General features: G+C 49.9%; 1 protein-coding gene across 1 annotated transcript in view; it reads right to left on the reverse strand.

The window, feature by feature from the left end:
* Positions 1–3526: 3526 nt before the first annotated feature.
* The window catches only part of LOC139272909 (uncharacterized), a 93174-nt gene continuing 76929 nt past the window's right edge, over positions 3527–19771 (reverse strand). The window contains exon 2 of the mRNA XM_070889010.1: positions 3527–3686. Within this exon, the coding sequence (XP_070745111.1) occupies positions 3527–3686 (160 nt within the window). The remainder of the gene's footprint in view (positions 3687–19771) is intronic.

The following is a 19771-nucleotide window of genomic DNA, read 5'->3' on the forward strand; positions in this document are numbered from 1 at the left end:
AGTGTCCACGCAGTGCTTCTCCCACCGTCCCAGTCGGGACCCGCCCCCAGAGGGAGTGGAGTGCTGGAGACTGCGCTCCGCTTCCTTCGAGGAGCGGTAAGCCCAATTCAGCGACGGGGGTTTAGAAGCCCCGCCCCCAGGTGATAACCGCCCCCAATCGGAGAGCAGGGTGATTTCGCCCCTCGATTTTTTTTTTCCTATACCAATATGGCAGGCGGCGGACTTCCGGCTTGTAATGAGCATGCACTTCCTGCCCGCCATATTGGGCGCCCGTTTAATGCCCGAATAATGGGTGCAGCGGTGGTGAATTTCTCTGCCTAGAACTCTCAATGAGGAGCTGAACGGGGAGAGGGCAAAGCAGAGAGAGCAATGGGCCAAATGAGGTTCAGAGAACATTTTATTTTGAGGGATTGATGGGACGTGGGCACGGAAATGGAAATATATTCCAAGAAGAAACATGTTATAGAATGTGGTGAGAAGTGTGTAATGAGACGACAGCGAGAGTCTGTTCAGAGACCAGCACAAGGACAGGAGCGATGGGCTGAATGGCCTCCTTCGATTCTGCACATTTCCATTGTTCTTGACTCACCCCACAAATACCAGACACAGTTTGAGGCACAACTCTAACTAGTTTATGTCTAAACTTCTGCATTGTGGAGACAGGATCATATGAATCTGAAATGGAATAACGTGGTTTTGGAATCACATTAACGGTGTCGGGCAGCACAACCTCATTTATAATTCATTGCAGCATTGTTTTAACTAGATTCAAATTAACATAATTCATCAATAATAGTCTGCTTCAAGGACTCCAGTATGTGATTGATAATATTAACCTTCTTCAGTTAACATAATAAAAGATAAAGTAACAATTGCACGCGTTCTGTATAAGTGCATATCATGGATAGCATTAATATACGCTATATGGCCTCTGCGATGGGCTAGCAGTTTGAATGCTGAATCCAGACAGGTCCACCTCCCAGTGAGCTGGTCCCAGGTTGTGGGCGGTGAGACACCTGTACTCCTTCTCCTGCCACACTCCCCAGCGGCCTTCCTCCAACTGCTCGGCAGTAATTACACTCCATGTCCTCCAAACTAATATTGCTGAGATCACTTTTGGAACATGCATATTGGTTACTCTCTGAACTCTGCCTGAAGACAGCCTATTCAAAAGACTTTCTACTCCTTCGATAGCTCCGGACCTCTGGGAAACTCAGGGAGGATAATGTCCCCTTTAGTACACAAGCTGATCATGGCCAAAGAGTGACTGTAGGAAGTCTGACCCATCAATCACCCCGCATAAAATATGGAGATTTCATTTAAACGATACAAAGACTGTTCAAATAAATAACTGTGGAAGGTTCATTGCTCTGCGCTATGTTGGGATTTCCTCTTTGTACGTTAGTGCCAAGAGGTTTGGCTCCAATAACAGGGTAGATGCAGGGAGGATGTTTCCCCCGGCTGGGGAGTCTAGAACCAGGGGTCACAATCTCAGAATAAGGGGTCGGCCATTTAGGACAGAAGGAGAAATTTCTTCACTCAGAGGGTGGTGAACCTTTGAAGTTCTCTGCCCCAGAGAGCTGCGAAATCTCAGTCTTTGAGCATATTCAAGACAGAGATCAATAGATTTTTGGATATTAAGGGAATCAGGGGTATGAAGATGGAGTTGAGGTAGAAGATCAGCCATGATCTTATTGAATGGCGGAGCTGGCTCGAGGGGCCGAATGGCCTACTCCTGCTCCTAATTCTTACATTAATAATTGGCATCCATTCAGGGACATTCGATTGGCCATTTGCTTCTTTGGATGTTTTTCGGCTCATAAGTTCAGTCACCTGACAGTTGTCCCTTTGTCTCGGTGTTGGACTTTCTGCAGCTCCTACATCTCGCTGTGAGAAAGTGTCTGAGTCTCTGTAATGGGCGAGTGTGTTATATACTTCTCTCAGAGGGTGGTGAATCTGTGGAATTCTCTGCCCCAGAGAGCTGTGGAGGCTGGGCCATTGAATACATTCAAGGCGGAGATAGACTGATTCTTGAATGATAAGGGAATTAAGGAAAAATGGGGATAGTGCAGGAAGGTGGAGTTGAGGTTGATGATCAGCCATGACTGTATTGAATGGCGGAGCAGGCTCGAGGGGCTGAATGGCCGTCTCCTGCTCCTATTTCTTATGTTCTTATACAAGTTACAGCAAGTGGCGGAAGTCGGGTTCAAATACCCTCAGATTATGGGGCTTCTGACCTCTGCTTAACCTCTGTGGGGCAGCACTAACTGAAGGTCAGGGCACTCCGAGTGTCCTTGGCCATTCTCAGCATGCTGGATCAGGGCCGTACTGAGAGGGTCAGATCATCCGTCCAGCCTCCCACACTCTGGAGAAACCCAGTGAGGGGAGTATCAACGGATAAAAGCCTCCCACAACTCCACATTCATCGTTTGTTAACGAGCTAGTTTATCAACATCCAACAGCTTTGTGAGTTTGAACACATGCATCGAAGCAAATATTTACAGAGCTGAATAAGTGGCAAGTTTTACTATTATAAACAACAACAACTTGTATTTATATAGCACCTTTAATGCAGTGAAACATCCCACGGCGCTTCACAGGAGTATTACGAGACAAAACATTTGACACTGAGCTGCATAAGGAGAAATTAGCGCAGGTGACCAAAAGCTTGGTCAAGGAGGGAGGTTTTAAGGAGCGTCTTGAAGGCTTGAAGGAGGGAAGAGAGGTAGAGAGGCGGAGAGGTTTAGGCAGGGAGTTCCAGAGCTTGGGGCCCAGGCAACAGAAGGCACGGCCACCAATGGTGGAGCGATTATAATCAGGGATGGTCAAGAGGGCAGAATTAGATAAGCACAGACATCTCCGGGGGCGGGGGGGGTGGGGGAGTTGTGGGTCTGGAGGAGATTACAGAGGTAGGGAGGGGTGAGGCTATGGAGGGATTTGTAAACAAGGATCAGAATTTTGAAATCGAGGTGTTGTTTAACCGGGAGTCAATGTAAGTCAGCAAGCACAGGGGTGATGGGTGAGCAGGATTTGGTGCGAGTTAGGACACGGGCAGCGGAGTTTTGGATTACCTCGAGTTTACGTAGGGTATAATATGTGAGGCCAGCCAGGAGTGCATTGGAATAGTAAAGTCTAGAGGTAACAAAGGCACGGATGAGGGTCTCAGCAGTGGATAAACAGACCATATGGAAAGAGACCATAATTATATGGCAACATTGGGAAGCGAAATATGGGTATATGCAACAGGTCTATATCCTGCTAAGCACCTGGTCACTGCTAAGCTTGGAATCTTCCTCCAGTCACAGTCTATGATTTGGAAAGTTCTAAAAAGCAGCCTAGACTGAGCGGGAAAGGGCAAAAAAGATTGATTATACGATCGTGCATTCCTCTGGAGGGACCATGATTGAAACATTGGCTTGAGCCTGGTGTGTTTGGCTCTCTGTTTGACAAGTTCAGGAGTTGCTGGAAGCAGAAACGATTAACACCTTGCCTGATGAATGGGGGAAGGTGGTCTCCCAGGCGCCTCTCAGTTGGGCCTCTGGTGAAGGGTAGACTCCATCTTGCGTGACTTGTCCAAGTGCTGGCTCAGTTCTGTGGACAGGGTGTCCGACATCTGCTCTACCTGAGTGGCAAGATGTTCGATGGCCTGCAGCATTGCCTCCATCTTCGAAACCTTCTCCTTGAACCTACAGGGGGTCAGGGCAATCACAGTATTGAAATGACACCCTGAGCTGATCCATCATGCACCTCCATGTCTGACACGGCAATGGACCACAAACTGACAAATCTAAGCCCACAACTGCATAGGGAGCTTTACTCTGTATCTAACCCCGTGCTGTACCTGCCCTGGGAGTGTTTGATGGGACACTGTAGAGGGAGCTTTACTCTGTATCTAACCCGTGCTGTCCCTGTCCTGGGAGTGTTTGATGGGACAGTGTAGAGGGAGCATTACTCTGCATCTAACCCGTGCTGTCCCTGCCCTGGGAGTGTTTGATGGGACAGTGTAGAGGGAGCATTACTCTGTATCTAACCCCCTGAACCTGTCCTCGGAGTGTTTGATGGGACAGTGTAGAGGGAGTTTATTCTGTATCTAACCCGTGCTGTACCTGTCCTGGGAGTGTTTGATGGGACACTGTAGAGGGAGCTTTACTCTGTATCTAACCCGTGCTGCACCTGTCCTGGGAGTGTTTGATGGGACAGTGTAGAGGGAGCTTTACTCTGTATCTAACCCGTGCTGTACTTGCCCTGGGAGAGTTTGATGGGACAGTGTAGAGGGAGCTTTACTCTGTATCTAACCCGTGCTGTACCTGTCCTGGGAGTGTTTGATGGGACAGTGTAGAGGGAGCTTTACTCTGTATCTAACCCGGGATGTACCTGTCCTGGGAGTGTTTGATGGGACATTGTAGAGGGAGCTTTACTGTGTATCTAACCCGTGCTGCACCTGTCCTCTGAGTGTTTGATGGGACAGTGTAGAGGGAGCTTTACTCTGTATCTAACCCGGGATGTACCTCTCCTGGGAGTGTTTGATGGGACATTGTAGAGGGAGCTTTACTCTGTATCTAACCCGTGCTGTACCTGTCCTGGGAGTGTTTGATGGGACATTGTAGAGGGAGCTTTACTCTATATCTAACCCGTGCTGTACCTGCCCTGGGAGTGTTTGATGGGACAGTGTAGAGGGAGCTTTACTCTGTATCTAACCCGGGATGTACCTGTCCTGGGAGTGTTTGATGGGACATTGTAGAGGGAGCTTTACTCTATATCTAACCCGTGCTGTACCTGTCCTGGGAGTGTTTGATGGGACAGTGTAGAGGCAGCTTTACTCTGTATCGAACCCATGCTGTACCTGCCCTGGGAGTGTTTGATGGGACAGTGTAGAGGGAGCTTTACTCTGTATCTAACCCATGCTGTACCTGCCCTGGGAGTGTTTGATGGGACAGTGCAGAGGGAGCTTTACTCTATATCTAACACGTGCGGTACCTGTCATGGGAGTGTTTGATGGGACACTGTAGAGGGAGCTTTACTCTGTATCTAACCCGTGCTGTCCCTGTCCTGGGAGTGTTTGATGGGACAGTGCAGAGGGAGCTTTGCTCTGTATCTAACCTGAGCTGTACCTGCCTTGTGAGTGCTTGATGGGACAGTGTAGAGGGAGCTTTACTCTGTATCTAACCGCCTGTACCTACCCTGGGAGTGTTTGATGGGACAGTGTCGTGGGAGCTTTACTCTGTATCTAACCCGTGCTGTACCTGCCCTGGGAGTGTTTGATGGGACAGTGTCGAGGGAGCTTTACTCTGTATCAAACCCGTGATGTACCTGTCCTCTGAGTGTTTGATGGGACATTGTAGAGGGTGCTTTACTCTGTATCGAACCCATGCTGTACCTGCCCGGGGAGTGTTTGATGGGACAGTGTAGAGGGAGCTTTACTCTGTATCTAACCCATGCTGTACCTGCCCTGGGAGTGTTTGATGGGACACTGTAGAGAGAGCTTTACTCTGTATCTAACCCATGCTGTACCTGTCCTGGGAGTGTTTGATGGGACAGTGTCGAGGGAGCTTTACTCTGTATCAAACCCGTGATGCACCTGTCCTGAGTGTGTTTGATGGGACAGTGTAGAGGGAGCTTTACTCTGTATCTAACCTGTGCTGTACCTGTCCTCGGAGTGTTTGATGGGACAGTGTAGAGGGAGCTTTACTCTGTATCTAACCTCTGCTGTACCTGCCCTGGGAGTGTTTGATGGGACAGTATAGAGGGAGCTTTACTCTGTATCTAACCCTATGCTGTACCTGCCCTGGGAGTGTTTGATGGGACAGTGTAGAGGGAGCTTTACTCTGTATCTAACCCGGGATGTACCTGTCCTGGGAGTTTTTGATGGGACATTGTAGAGGGAGCTTTACTGTGTATCTAACCCGTGCTGTACCTGTCCTGGGAGTGTTTGATGGGACAGTGTAGAGGGAGCTTTACTCTGTATCTAACCCGGGATGTACCTGTCCTGGGAGTGTTTGATGGGACATTGTAGAGGGAGCTTTACTCTGTATCGAACCCATGCTGCACCTGTCCTGGGAGTGTTTGATGGGACAGTGTAGAGGGAGCTTTACTCTGTATCGAACCCATGCTGTACCTGCCCTGGGAGTGTTTGATGGGACAGTGTAGAGGGAGCTTTACTCTGTATCTAATCCGTGCTGTACCTGCCCTGGGAGAGTTTGATGGGACAGTGCAGAGGGAGCTTTACTCTATATCTAACCCGTGCTGTACCTGTCGTGGGAGTGTTTGATGGGACACTGTAGAGGGAGCTTTACTCTGTATCTAACCCGTGCTGTCCCTGCCCTGGGAGTGTTTGATGGGACAGTGTAGAGGGAGCTTTACTCTGTATCTAACCTGTGCTGTACCTGCCCTGGGAGTGTTTGATGGGACAGTGTAGAGGGAGCTTTACTCTGTATCTAACCTGTGCTGTACCTGTCCTCGGAGTGTTTGATGGGACAGTGTAGAGGGAGCTTTACTCTGTATCTAACCTCTGATGTACCTGCCCTGGGAGTGTTTGATGGGACAGTATAGAGGGAGCTTTACTCTATAGCTAACCCGTGCTGTACCTGTCGTGGGAGTGTTTGATGGGACACTGTAGAGGGAGCTTTACTCTGTATCTAACCCGTGCTGTCCCTGCCCTGGGAGTGTTTGATGGGACAGTGTAGAGGGAGCTTTACTCTGTATCTAACCTGTGCTGTACCTGCCCTGGGAGTGTTTGATGGGACAGTGTAGAGGGAGCTTTACTCTGTATCTAACCTGTGCTGTAACTGCCCTGTGAGTGCTTGATGGGACAGTGTAGAGGGAGCTTTACTCTGTATCTAACCCCCTGTACCTACCCTGGGCGTGTTTGATGGGACAGTGTCGTGGGAGCTTTACTCTGTATCTAACCCGTGCTGTACCTGCCCTGGGAGTGTTTGATGGGACAGTGTCGAAGGAGCTTTACTCTGTATCAAACCCGTGATGTACCTGTCCTGAGTGTGTTTGATGGGACAGTGTAGAGGGAGCTTTACTCTGTATCTAACCTGTGCTGTACCTGTCCTCGGAGTGTTTGATGGGACAGTGTAGAGGGAGCTTTACTCTGTATCTAACCTCTGCTGTACCTGCCCTGGGAGTGTTTGATGGGACAGTAGAGAGGGAGCTTTACTCTGTATCTAACCCTCTGCTGTACATGCCCTGGGAGTGTTTGATGGGACAGTGTAGAGGGAGCTTTACTCTGTATCTAACCCGAGATGTACCTGTCCTGGGAGTGTTTGATGGGACATTGTAGAGGGAGCTTTACTGTGTATCTAACCCGTGCTGTACCTGTTCTCTGAGTGTTTGATGGGACATTGTCGAGGGTGTTATACTCTGTATCTAACCCTATGCTGTACCTGTCCTGGGAGTGTTTGATGGGACAGTGTAGAGGGAGCTTTACTCTGTATCTAACCCGGGATGTACCTGTCCTGGGAGTGTTTGATGGGACATTGTAGAGGGAGCTTTACTCTGTATCTAACCCTTGCTGTACCTGTCCTGGGAGTGTTTGATGAGACAGTGTAGAGGGAGCTTTACTCTGTCTCTCACCTCTGCTGTACCTGCCCTGGGAGTGTTTGATGGGACACTGTAGAGAGAGCTTTACTCTGTATCTAACCATGCTGTACCTGTCCTGGGAGTGTTTGATGGGACAGTGTAGAGGGAGCTTTACTCTGTATCTAATCCGTGCTGTACCTGCCCTGGGAGTGTTTGATGGGACAGTGCAGAGGGAGCTTTACTCTATATCTAACCTGTGCTGTACCTGTCGTGGGAGTGTTTGATGGGACACTGTAGAGGGAGCTTTACTCTGTATCTAACCCGTGCTGTCCCTGACCTGGGAGTGTTTGATGGGACAGTGTAGAGGGAGCTTTACTCTGTATCTAACCTGTGCTGTACCTGCCCTGTGAGTGCTTGATGGGACAGTGTAGAGGGAGCTTTACTCTGTATCTAACCCCCTGTACCTACCCTGGGAGTGTTTGATGGGACAGTGTCGTGGGAGATTTACTCTGTATCTAACCCGTGCTGTACCTGCCCTGGGAATGTTTGATGGGACAGTGTCGAGGGAGCTTTACTCTGCATCTAACCTGTGCTGTACCTGTCCTCGGAGTGTTTGATGGGACAGTGTAGAGGGAGCTTTACTCTGTTTCTAACCTCTGCTGTACCTGCCCTGGGAGTGTTTGATGGGACAGTATAGAGGGAGCTTTACTCTATATCTAACCCGTGCTGTACCTGTCGTGGGATTGTTTGATGGTACACTGTAGAGGGAGCTTTACTCTGTATCTAACCCGTGCTGTCCCTGCCCTGGGAGTGTTTGATGGGACAGTATAGAGGGAGCTTTACTCTGAATCTAACCCCCTGTACCTACCCTGGGAGTGTTTGATGGGACAGTGTCGTGGGAGCTTTACTCTGTATCTAACCCGTGCTGTACCTGCCCTGGGAGTGTTTGATGGGACAGTGTCGAGGGAGCTTTACTCTGTATCACACCCGTGATGTACCTGTCCTGGGTGTGTTTGATGGGACAGTGTAGAGGGAGCTTTACTCTGTATCTAAGCTGTGCTGTACCTGTCCTCGGAGTGTTTGATGGGACAGTGTAGAGGGAGCTTTACTCTGTATCTAACCTCTGCTGTACCTGCCCTGGGACTGTTTGATGGGACAGTATAGAGGGAGCTTTACTCTGTATCTAACCCTATGCTGTACCTGTCCTGGGAGTGTTTGATGGGACATTGTAGAGGGTGTTTTAATCTGTATCTAACCCGTGCTGTACCTGCCCTAGGAATGTTTGATGGGACAGTGTAGAGGGAGCTTTACTCTGTATCTAACCCTATGCTGTACCTGCCCTGGGAGTGTTTGATGGGACAGTGTAGAGGGAGCTTTACTCTGTATCTAACCCTGGATGTACGTGTCCTGGCAGTGTTTGATGGGACATTGTAGAGGGAGCTTTACTGTGTATCTAACCCGTGCTGTACCTGTTCTGGGAGTGTTTGAAGGGACAGTGTAGAGGGAGCTTTACTCTGTATCGATCCCATGCTGTCCCTGCCCTGGGAGTGTTTGATGGGACACTGTAGAGAGAGCTTTACTCTGTATCTAACCCGTGCTGTACCTGTCCTGGGAGTGTTTGATGGGACAGTGTAGAGGGAGCTTTACTCTGTATCTAACCCGTGCTGTACCTACCCTGGGAGTGTTTGATGGGACAGTGTAGAGGGAGCTTTACTCTGTATCTAACCCGGGATGTACCTGTCCTGGGAGTGTTTGATGGTACATTGTAGAGGGAGCTTTACTCTGTATCTAACCCGTGCTGTACCTGTCCTGGGAGTGTTTGATGGGACAGTGTAGAGGGAGCTTTACTCTGTATCGAACCCATGCTGTACCTGCCCTGGGAGTGTTTGATGGGACACTGTAGAGAGAGCTTTACTCTGTATCTAACCCGTGCTGTACCTGTCGTGGGAGTATTTGATGGGACACTGTAGAGGGAGCTTAACTCTGTATCTAATCCGTGCTGTACCTGCCCTGGGAGAGTTTGATGGGACAGTGCAGAGGGAGCTTTACTCTGTATCCAACCCATGCTGTACCTGTCCTGGGAGTGTTTGATGGGACAGTGTAGAGGGAGCTTTACTCTGTATCTAACCCATGCTGTACCTGCCCTGGGAGTGTTTGATGGGACACTGTAGAGAGAGCTTTACTCTGTATCTAACCCATGCTGTACCTGTCCTGGGAGTGTTTGATGGGACAGTGCAGAGGGAGCTTTACTCTCTATCGAATCCGTGCTGTACCTGCCCTGGGAGAGTTTGATGGGACAGTGCAGAGGGAGCTTTACTCTGTATCTAACCCATGCTGTACCTGCCCTGGGAGTGTTTGATGGGACACTGTAGAGAGAGCTTTACTCTGTATCTAACCCATGCTGTACCTGTCCTGGGAGTGTTTGATGGGACAGTGTAGAGGGAGCTTTACTCTGTATCTAATCCGTGCTGTACCTGCCCTGGGAGAGTTTGATGGGACAGTGCAGAGGGAGCTTTACTCTATATCTAACCCGTGCTGTACCTGTCGTGGGAGTGTTTGATGGGACAGTATAGAGGGAGCTTTACTCTGTATCTAACCTGTGCTGTACTTGCCCTGTGAGTGCTTGATGGGACAGTGTAGAGGGAGCTTTACTCTGTATCTAACCCCCTGTACCTACCCTGGGAGTGTTTGATGGGACAGTGTCGTGGGAGCTTTACTCTGTATCTAACCCGTGCTGTACCTGCCCTGGGAGTGTTTGATGGGACAGGGTCGAGGGAGCTTTACTCTGTATCAAACCCGTGATGTACCTGTCCTGAGTGTGTTTGATGGGACAGTGCAGAGGGAGCTTTACTCTGTATCTAACCTGTGCTGTACCTGTCCTCGGAGTGTTTGATGGGACACTGTAGAGGGAGCTTTACTCTGTATCTAACCCGTGCTGTCCCTGCCCTGGGAGTGTTTGATGGGACAGTGTAGAGGGAGCTTTACTCTGTATCTAACCTGTGCTGTACCTGCCCTGTGAGTGCTTGATGGGACAGTGTAGAAGGAGCTTTACTCTGTATCTAACCCCGTGTACCTACCCTGGGAGTGTTTGATGGGACAGTGTCGTGGGAGCTTTACTCTGTATCTAACCCGTGCTGTACCTGCCCTGGGAGTGTTTGATGGGACAGTGTCGAGGGAGCTTTACTCTGTATCAAACCCGTGATGTACCTGTCCTCGGAGTGTTTGATGGGACAGTGTAGAGGGAGCTTTACTCTGTATCTAACCTCTGCTGTACCTGCCCGGGAGTGTTTGATGGGGCAGTATAGAGGGAGCTTTACTCTGAATCTAACCCCCTGTCCCTACCCTGGGAGTGTTTGATGGGACAGTGTCGTGGGAGCTTTACTCTGTATCACACCCGTGATGTACCTGTCCTGGGTGTGTTTGATGGGACAGTGTAGAGGGAGCTTTACTCTGTATCCAACCCGTGCTGTACCTGCCCTGGGAGTGTTTGATGGGACAGTGTCGAGGGAGCTTTACTCTGTATCACACCCGTGATGTACCTGTCCTGGGTGTGTTTGATGGGACAGTGTAGAGGGAGCTTTACTCTGTATCTAACCTGTGCTGTACCTGTCCTCGGAGTATTTGATGGTACAGTGTAGAGGGAGCTTTACTCTATATCTAACCTCTGCTGTACCTGCCCTGGGAGTGTTTGATGGGACAGTATAGAGGGAGCTTTACTCTGTATCTAACCCTATGCTGTACCTGCCCTGGGAGTGTTTGATGGGACAGTGTAGAGGGAGTTTTACTCTGTATCTAACCCGAGATGTACCTGTCCTGGGAGTGTTTGATGGGACATTGTAGAGGGAGCTTTACTGTGTATCTAACCCGTGCTGTACCTGTCCTGGGAGTGTTTGATGGGACAGTGTAGAGGGCGTTTACTCTGTATCTAACCCGTGCTGTACCTGTCCTGGGAGTGTTTGATGCGACAGTGTAGAGGGAGCTTTACTCTGTATCTAACCCGGGATGTACCTGTCCTGGGAGTGTTTGATGGGAATTGTAGAGGGAGCTTTACTCTGTATCTAACCCGTGCTGTTCTTGCCCTGGGAGAGTTTGATTGGACAGTGTAGAGGGAGCTTTACTCTTTATCTAACCCGGGATGTACCTGTCCTGGGAGTGTTTGATGGGAATTGTAGAGGGAGCTTTACTCTGTATCTAACCCGTGCTGTACCTGCCCTGGGAGTGTTTGATGGGACACTGTAGAGAGAGCTTTACTCTGTATCTAACCCGTGCTGTACCTGTCGTGCGAGTATTTGATGGGACACTGTAGAGGGAGCTTAACTCTGTATCTAATCCGTGCTGTACCTGCCCTGGGAGAGTTTGATGGGACAGTGCAGAGGGAGCTTTACTCTGTATCTAACCCATTCTGTACCTGTCGTGGGAGTGTTTGATGGGACAGTGCAGAGGGAGCTTTACTCTGTATCTAACCCATGCTGTACCTGCCCTGGGAGTGTTTGATGGGACACTGCAGAGAGAGCTTTACTCTGTATCTAACCCATGCTGTACCTGTCCTGGGAGTGTTTGATGGGACAGTGTAGAGGGAGCTTTACTCTGTATCGAATCTGTGCTGCACCTGCCCTGGGAGAGTTTGATGGGACAGTGCAGAGGGAGCTTTACTCTGTATCTAACCTCTGCTGTACCTGCCCTGGGAGTGTTTGATGGGACAGTGCAGAGGGAGCTTTACTCTGTATCTAACCCATTCTGTACCTGTCGTGGGAGTGTTTGATGGGACAGTGTAGGGGGAGCTTTACTCTGTATCTAACCCATGCTGTACCTGCCCTGGGAGTGTTTGATGGGACACTGTAGAGAGAGCTTTACTCTGTCTCTAACCCATGCTGTACCTGTCCTGGGAGTGTTTGATGGGACAGTGTAGAGGGAGCTTTACTCTGTATCTAATCCGTGCTGTACCTGCCCTGGGAGAGTTTGATGGGACAGTGCAGAGGGAGCTTTACTCTATATCTAACCCGTGCTGTACCTGTCGTGGGAGTGTTTGATGGGACACTGTAGAGGGAGCTTTACTCTGTATCTAATCCGTGCTGTACCTGCCCTGTGAGTGCTTGATGGGACAGTGTAGAGGGAGCTTTACTCTGTATCTAACCCATGCTGTACCTACCCTGGGAGTGTTTGATGGGACAGTGTCGTGGGAGCTTTACTCTGTATCTAACCCGTGCTGTACCTGCCCTGGGAGTGTTTGATGGGACAGTGTCGAGGGAGCTTTACTCTGTATCAAACCCGTGATGTACCTGTCCTGAGTGTGTTTGATGGGACAGTGCAGAGGGAGCTTTACTCTGTATCTAACCTGTGCTGTACCTGTACTCGGAGTGTTTGATGGGACAGTGTAGAGGGAGCTTTAATCTGTATCTAACCTCTGCTGTACCTGCCCTGGGAGTGTTTGATGGGACAGTATAGAGGGAGCTTTACTCTATATCTAACCCATGCTGTACCTGTCGTGGGAGTGTTTGATGGGACCCTGTAGAGGGAGATTTACTCTGTATCTAACCCGTGCTGTCCCTGCCCTGGGAGTGTTTGATGGGACAGTGTAGAGGGAGCTTTACTCTGTATCTAACCTGTGCTGTACCTGCCCTGTGAGTGCTTGATGGGACAGTGTAGAGGGAGCTTTACTCTGTATCTAACCCCCTGTACCTACCCTGGGAGTGTTTGATGGGACAGTGTAGAGGGAGCTTTACTCTGTATCTAACCCCCTGTACCTACCCTGGGAGTGTTTGATGGGACAGTGTCGTGGGAGCTTTACTCTGTATCTAACCCGTGCTGTACCTCCCCTGGGAGTGTTTGATGGGACAGTGTCGAGGGAGCTTTACTCTGTATCAAACCCGTGATGTACCTGTCCTCGGAGTGTTTGATGGGACAGTGTAGAGGGAGCTTTACTCTGTATCTAACCTCTGCTGTACCTGCCCTGGGAGTGTTTGATGGGACAGTATAGAGGCAGCTTTACTCTATATCTAACCCGTGCTGTACCTGTCGTGGGAGTGTTTGATGGGACACTGTAGAGGGAGCTTTACTCTGTATCTAACCCGTGCTGTCCCTGCCCTGGGAGTGTTTGATGGGACAGTGTAGAGGGAGCTTTACTCTGTATCTAACCTGTGCTGTACCTGCCCTGTGAGTGCTTGATGGGACAGTGTAGAGGGAGCTTTACTCTGTATCTAACCCCCTGTACCTACCCTGGGAGTGTTTGATGGGACAGTGTAGAGGGAGCTTTACTCTGTATCTAACCTGTGCTGTACCTGTCCTCGGAGTGTTTGATGGGACAGTGTAGAGGGAGCTTTACTCTGTATCTAACCTCTGCTGTACCTGCCCTGGGACTGTTTAATGGGACAGTATAGAGGGAGCTTTACTCTGTATCTAACCCTATGCTGTACCTGCCCTGGGAGTGTTTGATGGGACAGTGTAGAGGGAGCTTTACTCTGTATCTAACCCGAGATGTACCTGTCCTGGGAGTGTTTGATGGGACATTGTAGAGGGTGTTTTAATCTGTATCTAACCCGTGCTGTACCTGCCCTAGGAGTGTTTGATGGGACAGTGTAGAGGGAGCTTTACTCTGTATCTAACCCGTGCTGTACCTGCCCTGGGAGTGTTTGATGGGACAGTGTCGAGGGAGCTTTACTCTGTATCAAACCCGTGATGTACCTGTCCTGAGTGTGTTTGATGGGGCAGTGCAGAGGGAGCTTTACTCTGTATCTAACCTGTGCTGTACCTGTCCTCGGAGTGTTTGATGGGACAGTGTAGAGGGAGCTTTACTCTGTATCTAACCTCTGCTGTACCTGCCCTGGGAGTGTTTGATGGGACAGTATAGAGGGAGCTTTACTCTATATCTAACCCGTGCTGTACCTGTCGTGGGAGTGTTTGATGGGACACTGTAGAGGGAGCTTTACTCTGTATCTAACCCGTGCTGTCCCTGCCCTGGGAGTGTTTGATGGGACAGTGTAGAGGGAGCTTTACTCTGTATCTAACCTGTGCTGTACCTGCCCTGTGAGTGCTTGATGGGACAGTGTAGAGGGAGCTTTACTCTGTATCTAACCCCCTGTACCTACCCTGGGAGTGTTTGATGGGACAGTGTAGAGGGAGCTTTACTCTGTATCTAACCTGTGCTGTACCTGCCCTGTGAGTGCTTGATGGGACAGTGTAGAGGGAGCTTTACTCTGTATCTAACCCCCTGTACCTACCCTGGGAGTGTTTGATGGGACAGTGTCGTGGGAGCTTTACTCTGTATCTAACCCGTGCTGTACCTGCCCTGGGAGTGTTTGATGGGACAGTGTCGAGGGAGCTTTACTCTGTATCAAACCCGTGATGTACCTGTCCTGAGTGTGTTTGATGGGACAGTGTAGAGGGAGCTTTACTCTGTATCTAACCTGTGCTGTACCTGTCCTCGGAGTGTTTGATGGGACAGTGTAGAGGGAGCTTTACTCTCTATCTAACCCCTTGTCCCTACCCTGGGAGTGTTTGATGGGACAGTGTCGTGGGAGCTTTACTCTGTATCTAACCCGTGCTGTACCTCCCCTGGGAGTGTTTGATGGGACAGTGTCGAGGGAGCTTTACTCTGTATCAAACCCGTGATGTACCTGTCCTCGGAGTGTTTGATGGGACAGTGTAGAGGGAGCTTTACTCTGTATCTAACTTCTGCTGTACCTGCCCTGGGAGTGTTTGATGGGACAGTATAGAGGGAGCTTTACTCTATATCTAACCCGTGCTGTACCTGTCGTGGGAGTGTTTGATGGGACACTGTAGAGGGAGCTTTACTCTGTATCTAACCCGTGCTGTCCCTGCCCTGGGAGTGTTTGATGGGACAGTGTAGAGGGAGCTTTACTCTGTATCTAACCTGTGCTGTACCTGCCCTGTGAGTGCTTGATGGGACAGTGTAGAGGGAGCTTTACTCTGTATCTAACCCCCTGTACCTACCCTGGGAGTGTTTGATGGGACAGTGTAGAGGGAGCTTTACTCTGTATCTAACCTGTGCTGTACCTGTCCTCGGAGTGTTTGATGGGACAGTGTAGAGGGAGCTTTACTCTGTATCTAACCTCTGCTGTACCTGCCCTGGGACTGTTTAATGGGACAGTATAGAGGGAGCTTTACTCTGTATCTAACCCTATGCTGTACCTGCCCTGGGAGTGTTTGATGGGACAGTGTCGAGGGAGCTTTACTCTGTATCTAACCCGAGATGTACCTGTCCTGGGAGTGTTTGATGGGACATTGTAGAGGGTGTTTTAATCTGTATCTAACCCGTGCTGTACCTGCCCTAGGAGTGTTTGATGGGACAGTGTAGAGGGAGCTTTACTCTGTATCTAACCCGTGCTGTACCTGCCCTGGGAGTGTTTGATGGGACAGTGTCGAGGGAGCTTTACTCTGTATCAAACCCGTGATGTACCTGTCCTGAGTGTGTTTGATGGGGCAGTGCAGAGGGAGCTTTACTCTGTATCTAACCTGTGCTGTACCTGTCCTCGGAGTGTTTGATGGGACAGTGTAGAGGGAGCTTTACTCTGTATCTAACCTCTGCTGTACCTGCCCTGGGAGTGTTTGATGGGACAGTATAGAGGGAGCTTTACTCTATATCTAACCCGTGCTGTACCTGTCGTGGGAGTGTTTGATGGGACACTGTAGAGGGAGCTTTACTCTGTATCTAACCCGTGCTGTCCCTGCCCTGGGAGTGTTTGATGGGACAGTGTAGAGGGAGCTTTACTCTGTATCTAACCTGTGCTGTACCTGCCCTGTGAGTGCTTGATGGGACAGTGTAGAGGGAGCTTTACTCTGTATCTAACCCCCTGTACCTACCCTGGGAGTGTTTGATGGGACAGTGTAGAGGGAGCTTTACTCTGTATCTAACCTGTGCTGTACCTGTCCTCGGAGTGTTTGATGGGACAGTGTAGAGGGAGCTTTACTCTGTATCTAACCTCTGCTGTACCTGCCCTGGGACTGTTTAATGGGACAGTATAGAGGGAGCTTTACTCTGTATCTAACCCTATGCTGTACCTGCCCTGGGAGTGTTTGATGGGACAGTGTAGAGGGAGCTTTACTCTGTATCTAACCCGAGATGTACCTGTCCTGGGAGTGTTTGATGGGACATTGTAGAGGGTGTTTTAATCTGTATCTAACCCGTGCTGTACCTGCCCTAGGAGTGTTTGATGGGACAGTGTAGAGGGAGCTTTACTCTTTATCTAACCCTATGCTGTAGCTGCCCTGGGAGTGTTTGATGGGACAGTGTAGAGGGAGCTTTACTCTGTATCTAACCCGGGATGTACCTGTCTAGGGAGTGTTTGATGGGACATTGTAGAGGGAGCTTTACTGTGTATCTAACCCGTGCTGTACCTGTCCTGGGAGTGTTTGATGGGACAGTGTAGAGGGAGCTTTACTCTGTATCGATCCCATGCTGTCCCTGCCCTGGGAGTGTTTGATGGGACACTGTAGAGAGAGCATTACTCTGTATCTAACCCGTGCTGTACCTGTCCTGGGAGTGTTTGATGGGACAGTGTAGAGGGAGCTTTACTCTGTATCTAACCCGGGATGTACCTGTCCTGGGAGTGTTTGATGGTACATTGTAGAGGGAGCTTTACTCTGTATCTAACCCGTGCTGTACCTGTCCTGGGAGTGTTTGATGGGACACTGTAGAGAGAGCTTTACTCTGTATCTAACCCATGCTGTACCTGTCCTGGGAGTGTTTGATGGGACAGTGTAGAGGGAGCTTTACTCTGTATCTAATCCGTGCTGTACCTGCCCTGGGAGAGTTTGATGGGACAGTGCAGAGGGAGCTTTACTCTATATCTAACCCGTGCTGTACCTGCCCTGGGAGTGTTTGATGGGACAGTGTAGAGGGAGCTTTACTCTGTATCTAACCTCTGCTGTACCTGCCCGGGAGTGTTTGATGGGACAGTATAGAGGGAGCTTTACTCTGTATCTAACCCCCTGTCCCTACCCTGGGAGTGTTTGATGGGACAGTGTCGTGGGAGCTTTACTCTGTATCCAACCCGTGCTGTACCTGCCCTGGGAGTGTTTGATGGGACAGTGCAGAGGGAGCTTTACTCTATATCTAACCCGTGCTGTACCTGTCGTGGGAGTGTTTGATGGGACACTGTAGAGGGAGCTTTACTCTGTATCTAACCCGTGCTGTCCCTGCCCTGGGAGTGTTTGATGGGACAGTGTAGAGGGAGCTTTACTCTGTATCTAACCTCTGCTGTACCTGCCCGGGAGTGTTTGATGGGACAGTATAGAGGGAGCTTTACTCTGTATCTAACCCCCTGTCCCTACCCTGGGAGTGTTTGATGGGACAGTGTCGTGGGAGCTTTACTCTGTATCCAACCCGTGCTGTACCTGCCCTGGGAGTGTTTGATGGGACAGTGTCGAGGGAGCTTTACTCTGTATCACACCCGTGATGTACCTGTCCTGGGTGTGTTTGATGGGACAGTGTAGAGGGAGCTTTACTCTGTATCTAACCCGGGATGTACCTGTCCTGGGAGTGTTTGATGGTACATTGTAGAGGGAGCTTTACTCTGTATCTAACCCGTGCTGTACCTGTCCTGGGAGTGTTTGATGGGACAGTGTAGAGGGAGCTTTACTCTGTATCGAACCCATGCTGTACCTGCCCTGGGAGTGTTTGATGGGACACTGTAGAGAGAGGTTTACTCTGTATCTAACCCGTGCTGTACCTGTCGTGGGAGTATTTGATGGGACACTGTAGAGGGAGCTTAACTCTGTATCTAATCCGTGCTGTACCTGCCCTGGGAGAGTTTGATGGGACAGTGCAGAGGGAGCTTTACTCTGTATCTAACCCATTCTGTACCTGTCGTGGGAGTGTTTGATGGGACAGTGTAGAGGGAGCTTTACTCTGTATCTAACCCATGCTGTACCTGCCCTGGGAGTGTTTGATGGGACACTGTAGAGAGAGCTTTACTCTGTATCTAACCCATGCTGTACCTGTCCTGGGAGTGTTTGATGGGACAGTGCAGAGGGAGCTTTACTCTGTATCTAATCCGTGCTGTACCTGCCCTGGGAGAGTTTGATGGGACAGTGCAGAGGGAGCTTTACTCTATATCTAACCAGTGCTGTACCTGTCGTGGGTGTGTTTGATGGGACACTGTAGAGGGAGCTTTACTCTGTATCTAACCCGTGCTGTCCCTGCCCTGGGAGTGTTTGATGGGTCAGTATAGAGGGAGCTTTACTCTGTATCTAACCTGTGCTGTACCTGCCCTGTGAGTGCTTGATGGGACAGTGTAGAGGCAGCTTTACTCTGTATCTAACCCCCTGTACCTACCCTGGGAGTGTTTGATGGGACAGTGTCGTGGGAGCTTTACTCTGTATCTAACCCGTGCTGTACCTGCCCTGGGAGTGTTTGATGGGACAGTGTCGAGGGAGCTTTACTCTGTATCAAACCTGTGATGTACCTGTCCTGAGTGTGTTTGATGGGACAGTGCAGAGGGAGCTTTACTCTGTATCTAACCTGTGCTGTACCTGTCCTCGGAGTGTTTGATGGGACAGTGTAGAGGGAGCTTTACTCTGTATCTAACCTCTGCTGTACCTGCCCTGGGAGTGTTTGATGGGACAGTATAGAGGGAGCTTTACTCTATATCTAACCCATGCTGTACCTGTCGTGGGAGTGTTTGATGGGACACTGTAGAGGGAGCTTTACTCTGTATCTAACCCGTGCTGTCCCTGCCCTGGGAGTGTTTGATGGGACAGTGTAGAGGGAGCTTTACTCTGTATCTAACCTCTGCTGTACCTGCCCGGGAGTGTTTGATGGGACAGTATAGAGGGAGCTTTACTCTGTATCTAACCCCCTGTCCCTACCCTGGGAGTGTTTGATGGGACAGTGTCGTGGGAGCTTTACTCTGTATCCAACCCGTGCTGTACCTGCCCTGGGAGTGTTTGATGGGACAGTGTCGAGGGAGCTTTACTCTGTATCACACCCGTGATGTACCTGTCCTGGGTGTGTTTGATGGGACAGTGTAGAGGGAGCTTTACTCTGTATCTAACCTGTGCTGTACCTGTCCTCGGAGTATTTGATGGTACAGTGTAGAGGGAGCTTAACTCTATATCGAACCTCTGCTGTACCTGCCCTGGGAGTGTTTGATGGGACAGTGTAGAGGGAGCTTTACTCTGTATCTAACCCGAGATGTACCTGTCCTGGGAGTGTTTGATGGGACATTGCAGAGGGAGCTTTACTGTGTATCTAACCCGTGCTGTACCTGTCCTGGGAGTGTTTGATGGG

The sequence above is a fragment of the Pristiophorus japonicus genome, chromosome 9 (assembly GCF_044704955.1).
Source record: "Pristiophorus japonicus isolate sPriJap1 chromosome 9, sPriJap1.hap1, whole genome shotgun sequence".
In the NCBI taxonomy this organism is placed as follows: domain Eukaryota; kingdom Metazoa; phylum Chordata; class Chondrichthyes; family Pristiophoridae; genus Pristiophorus; species Pristiophorus japonicus.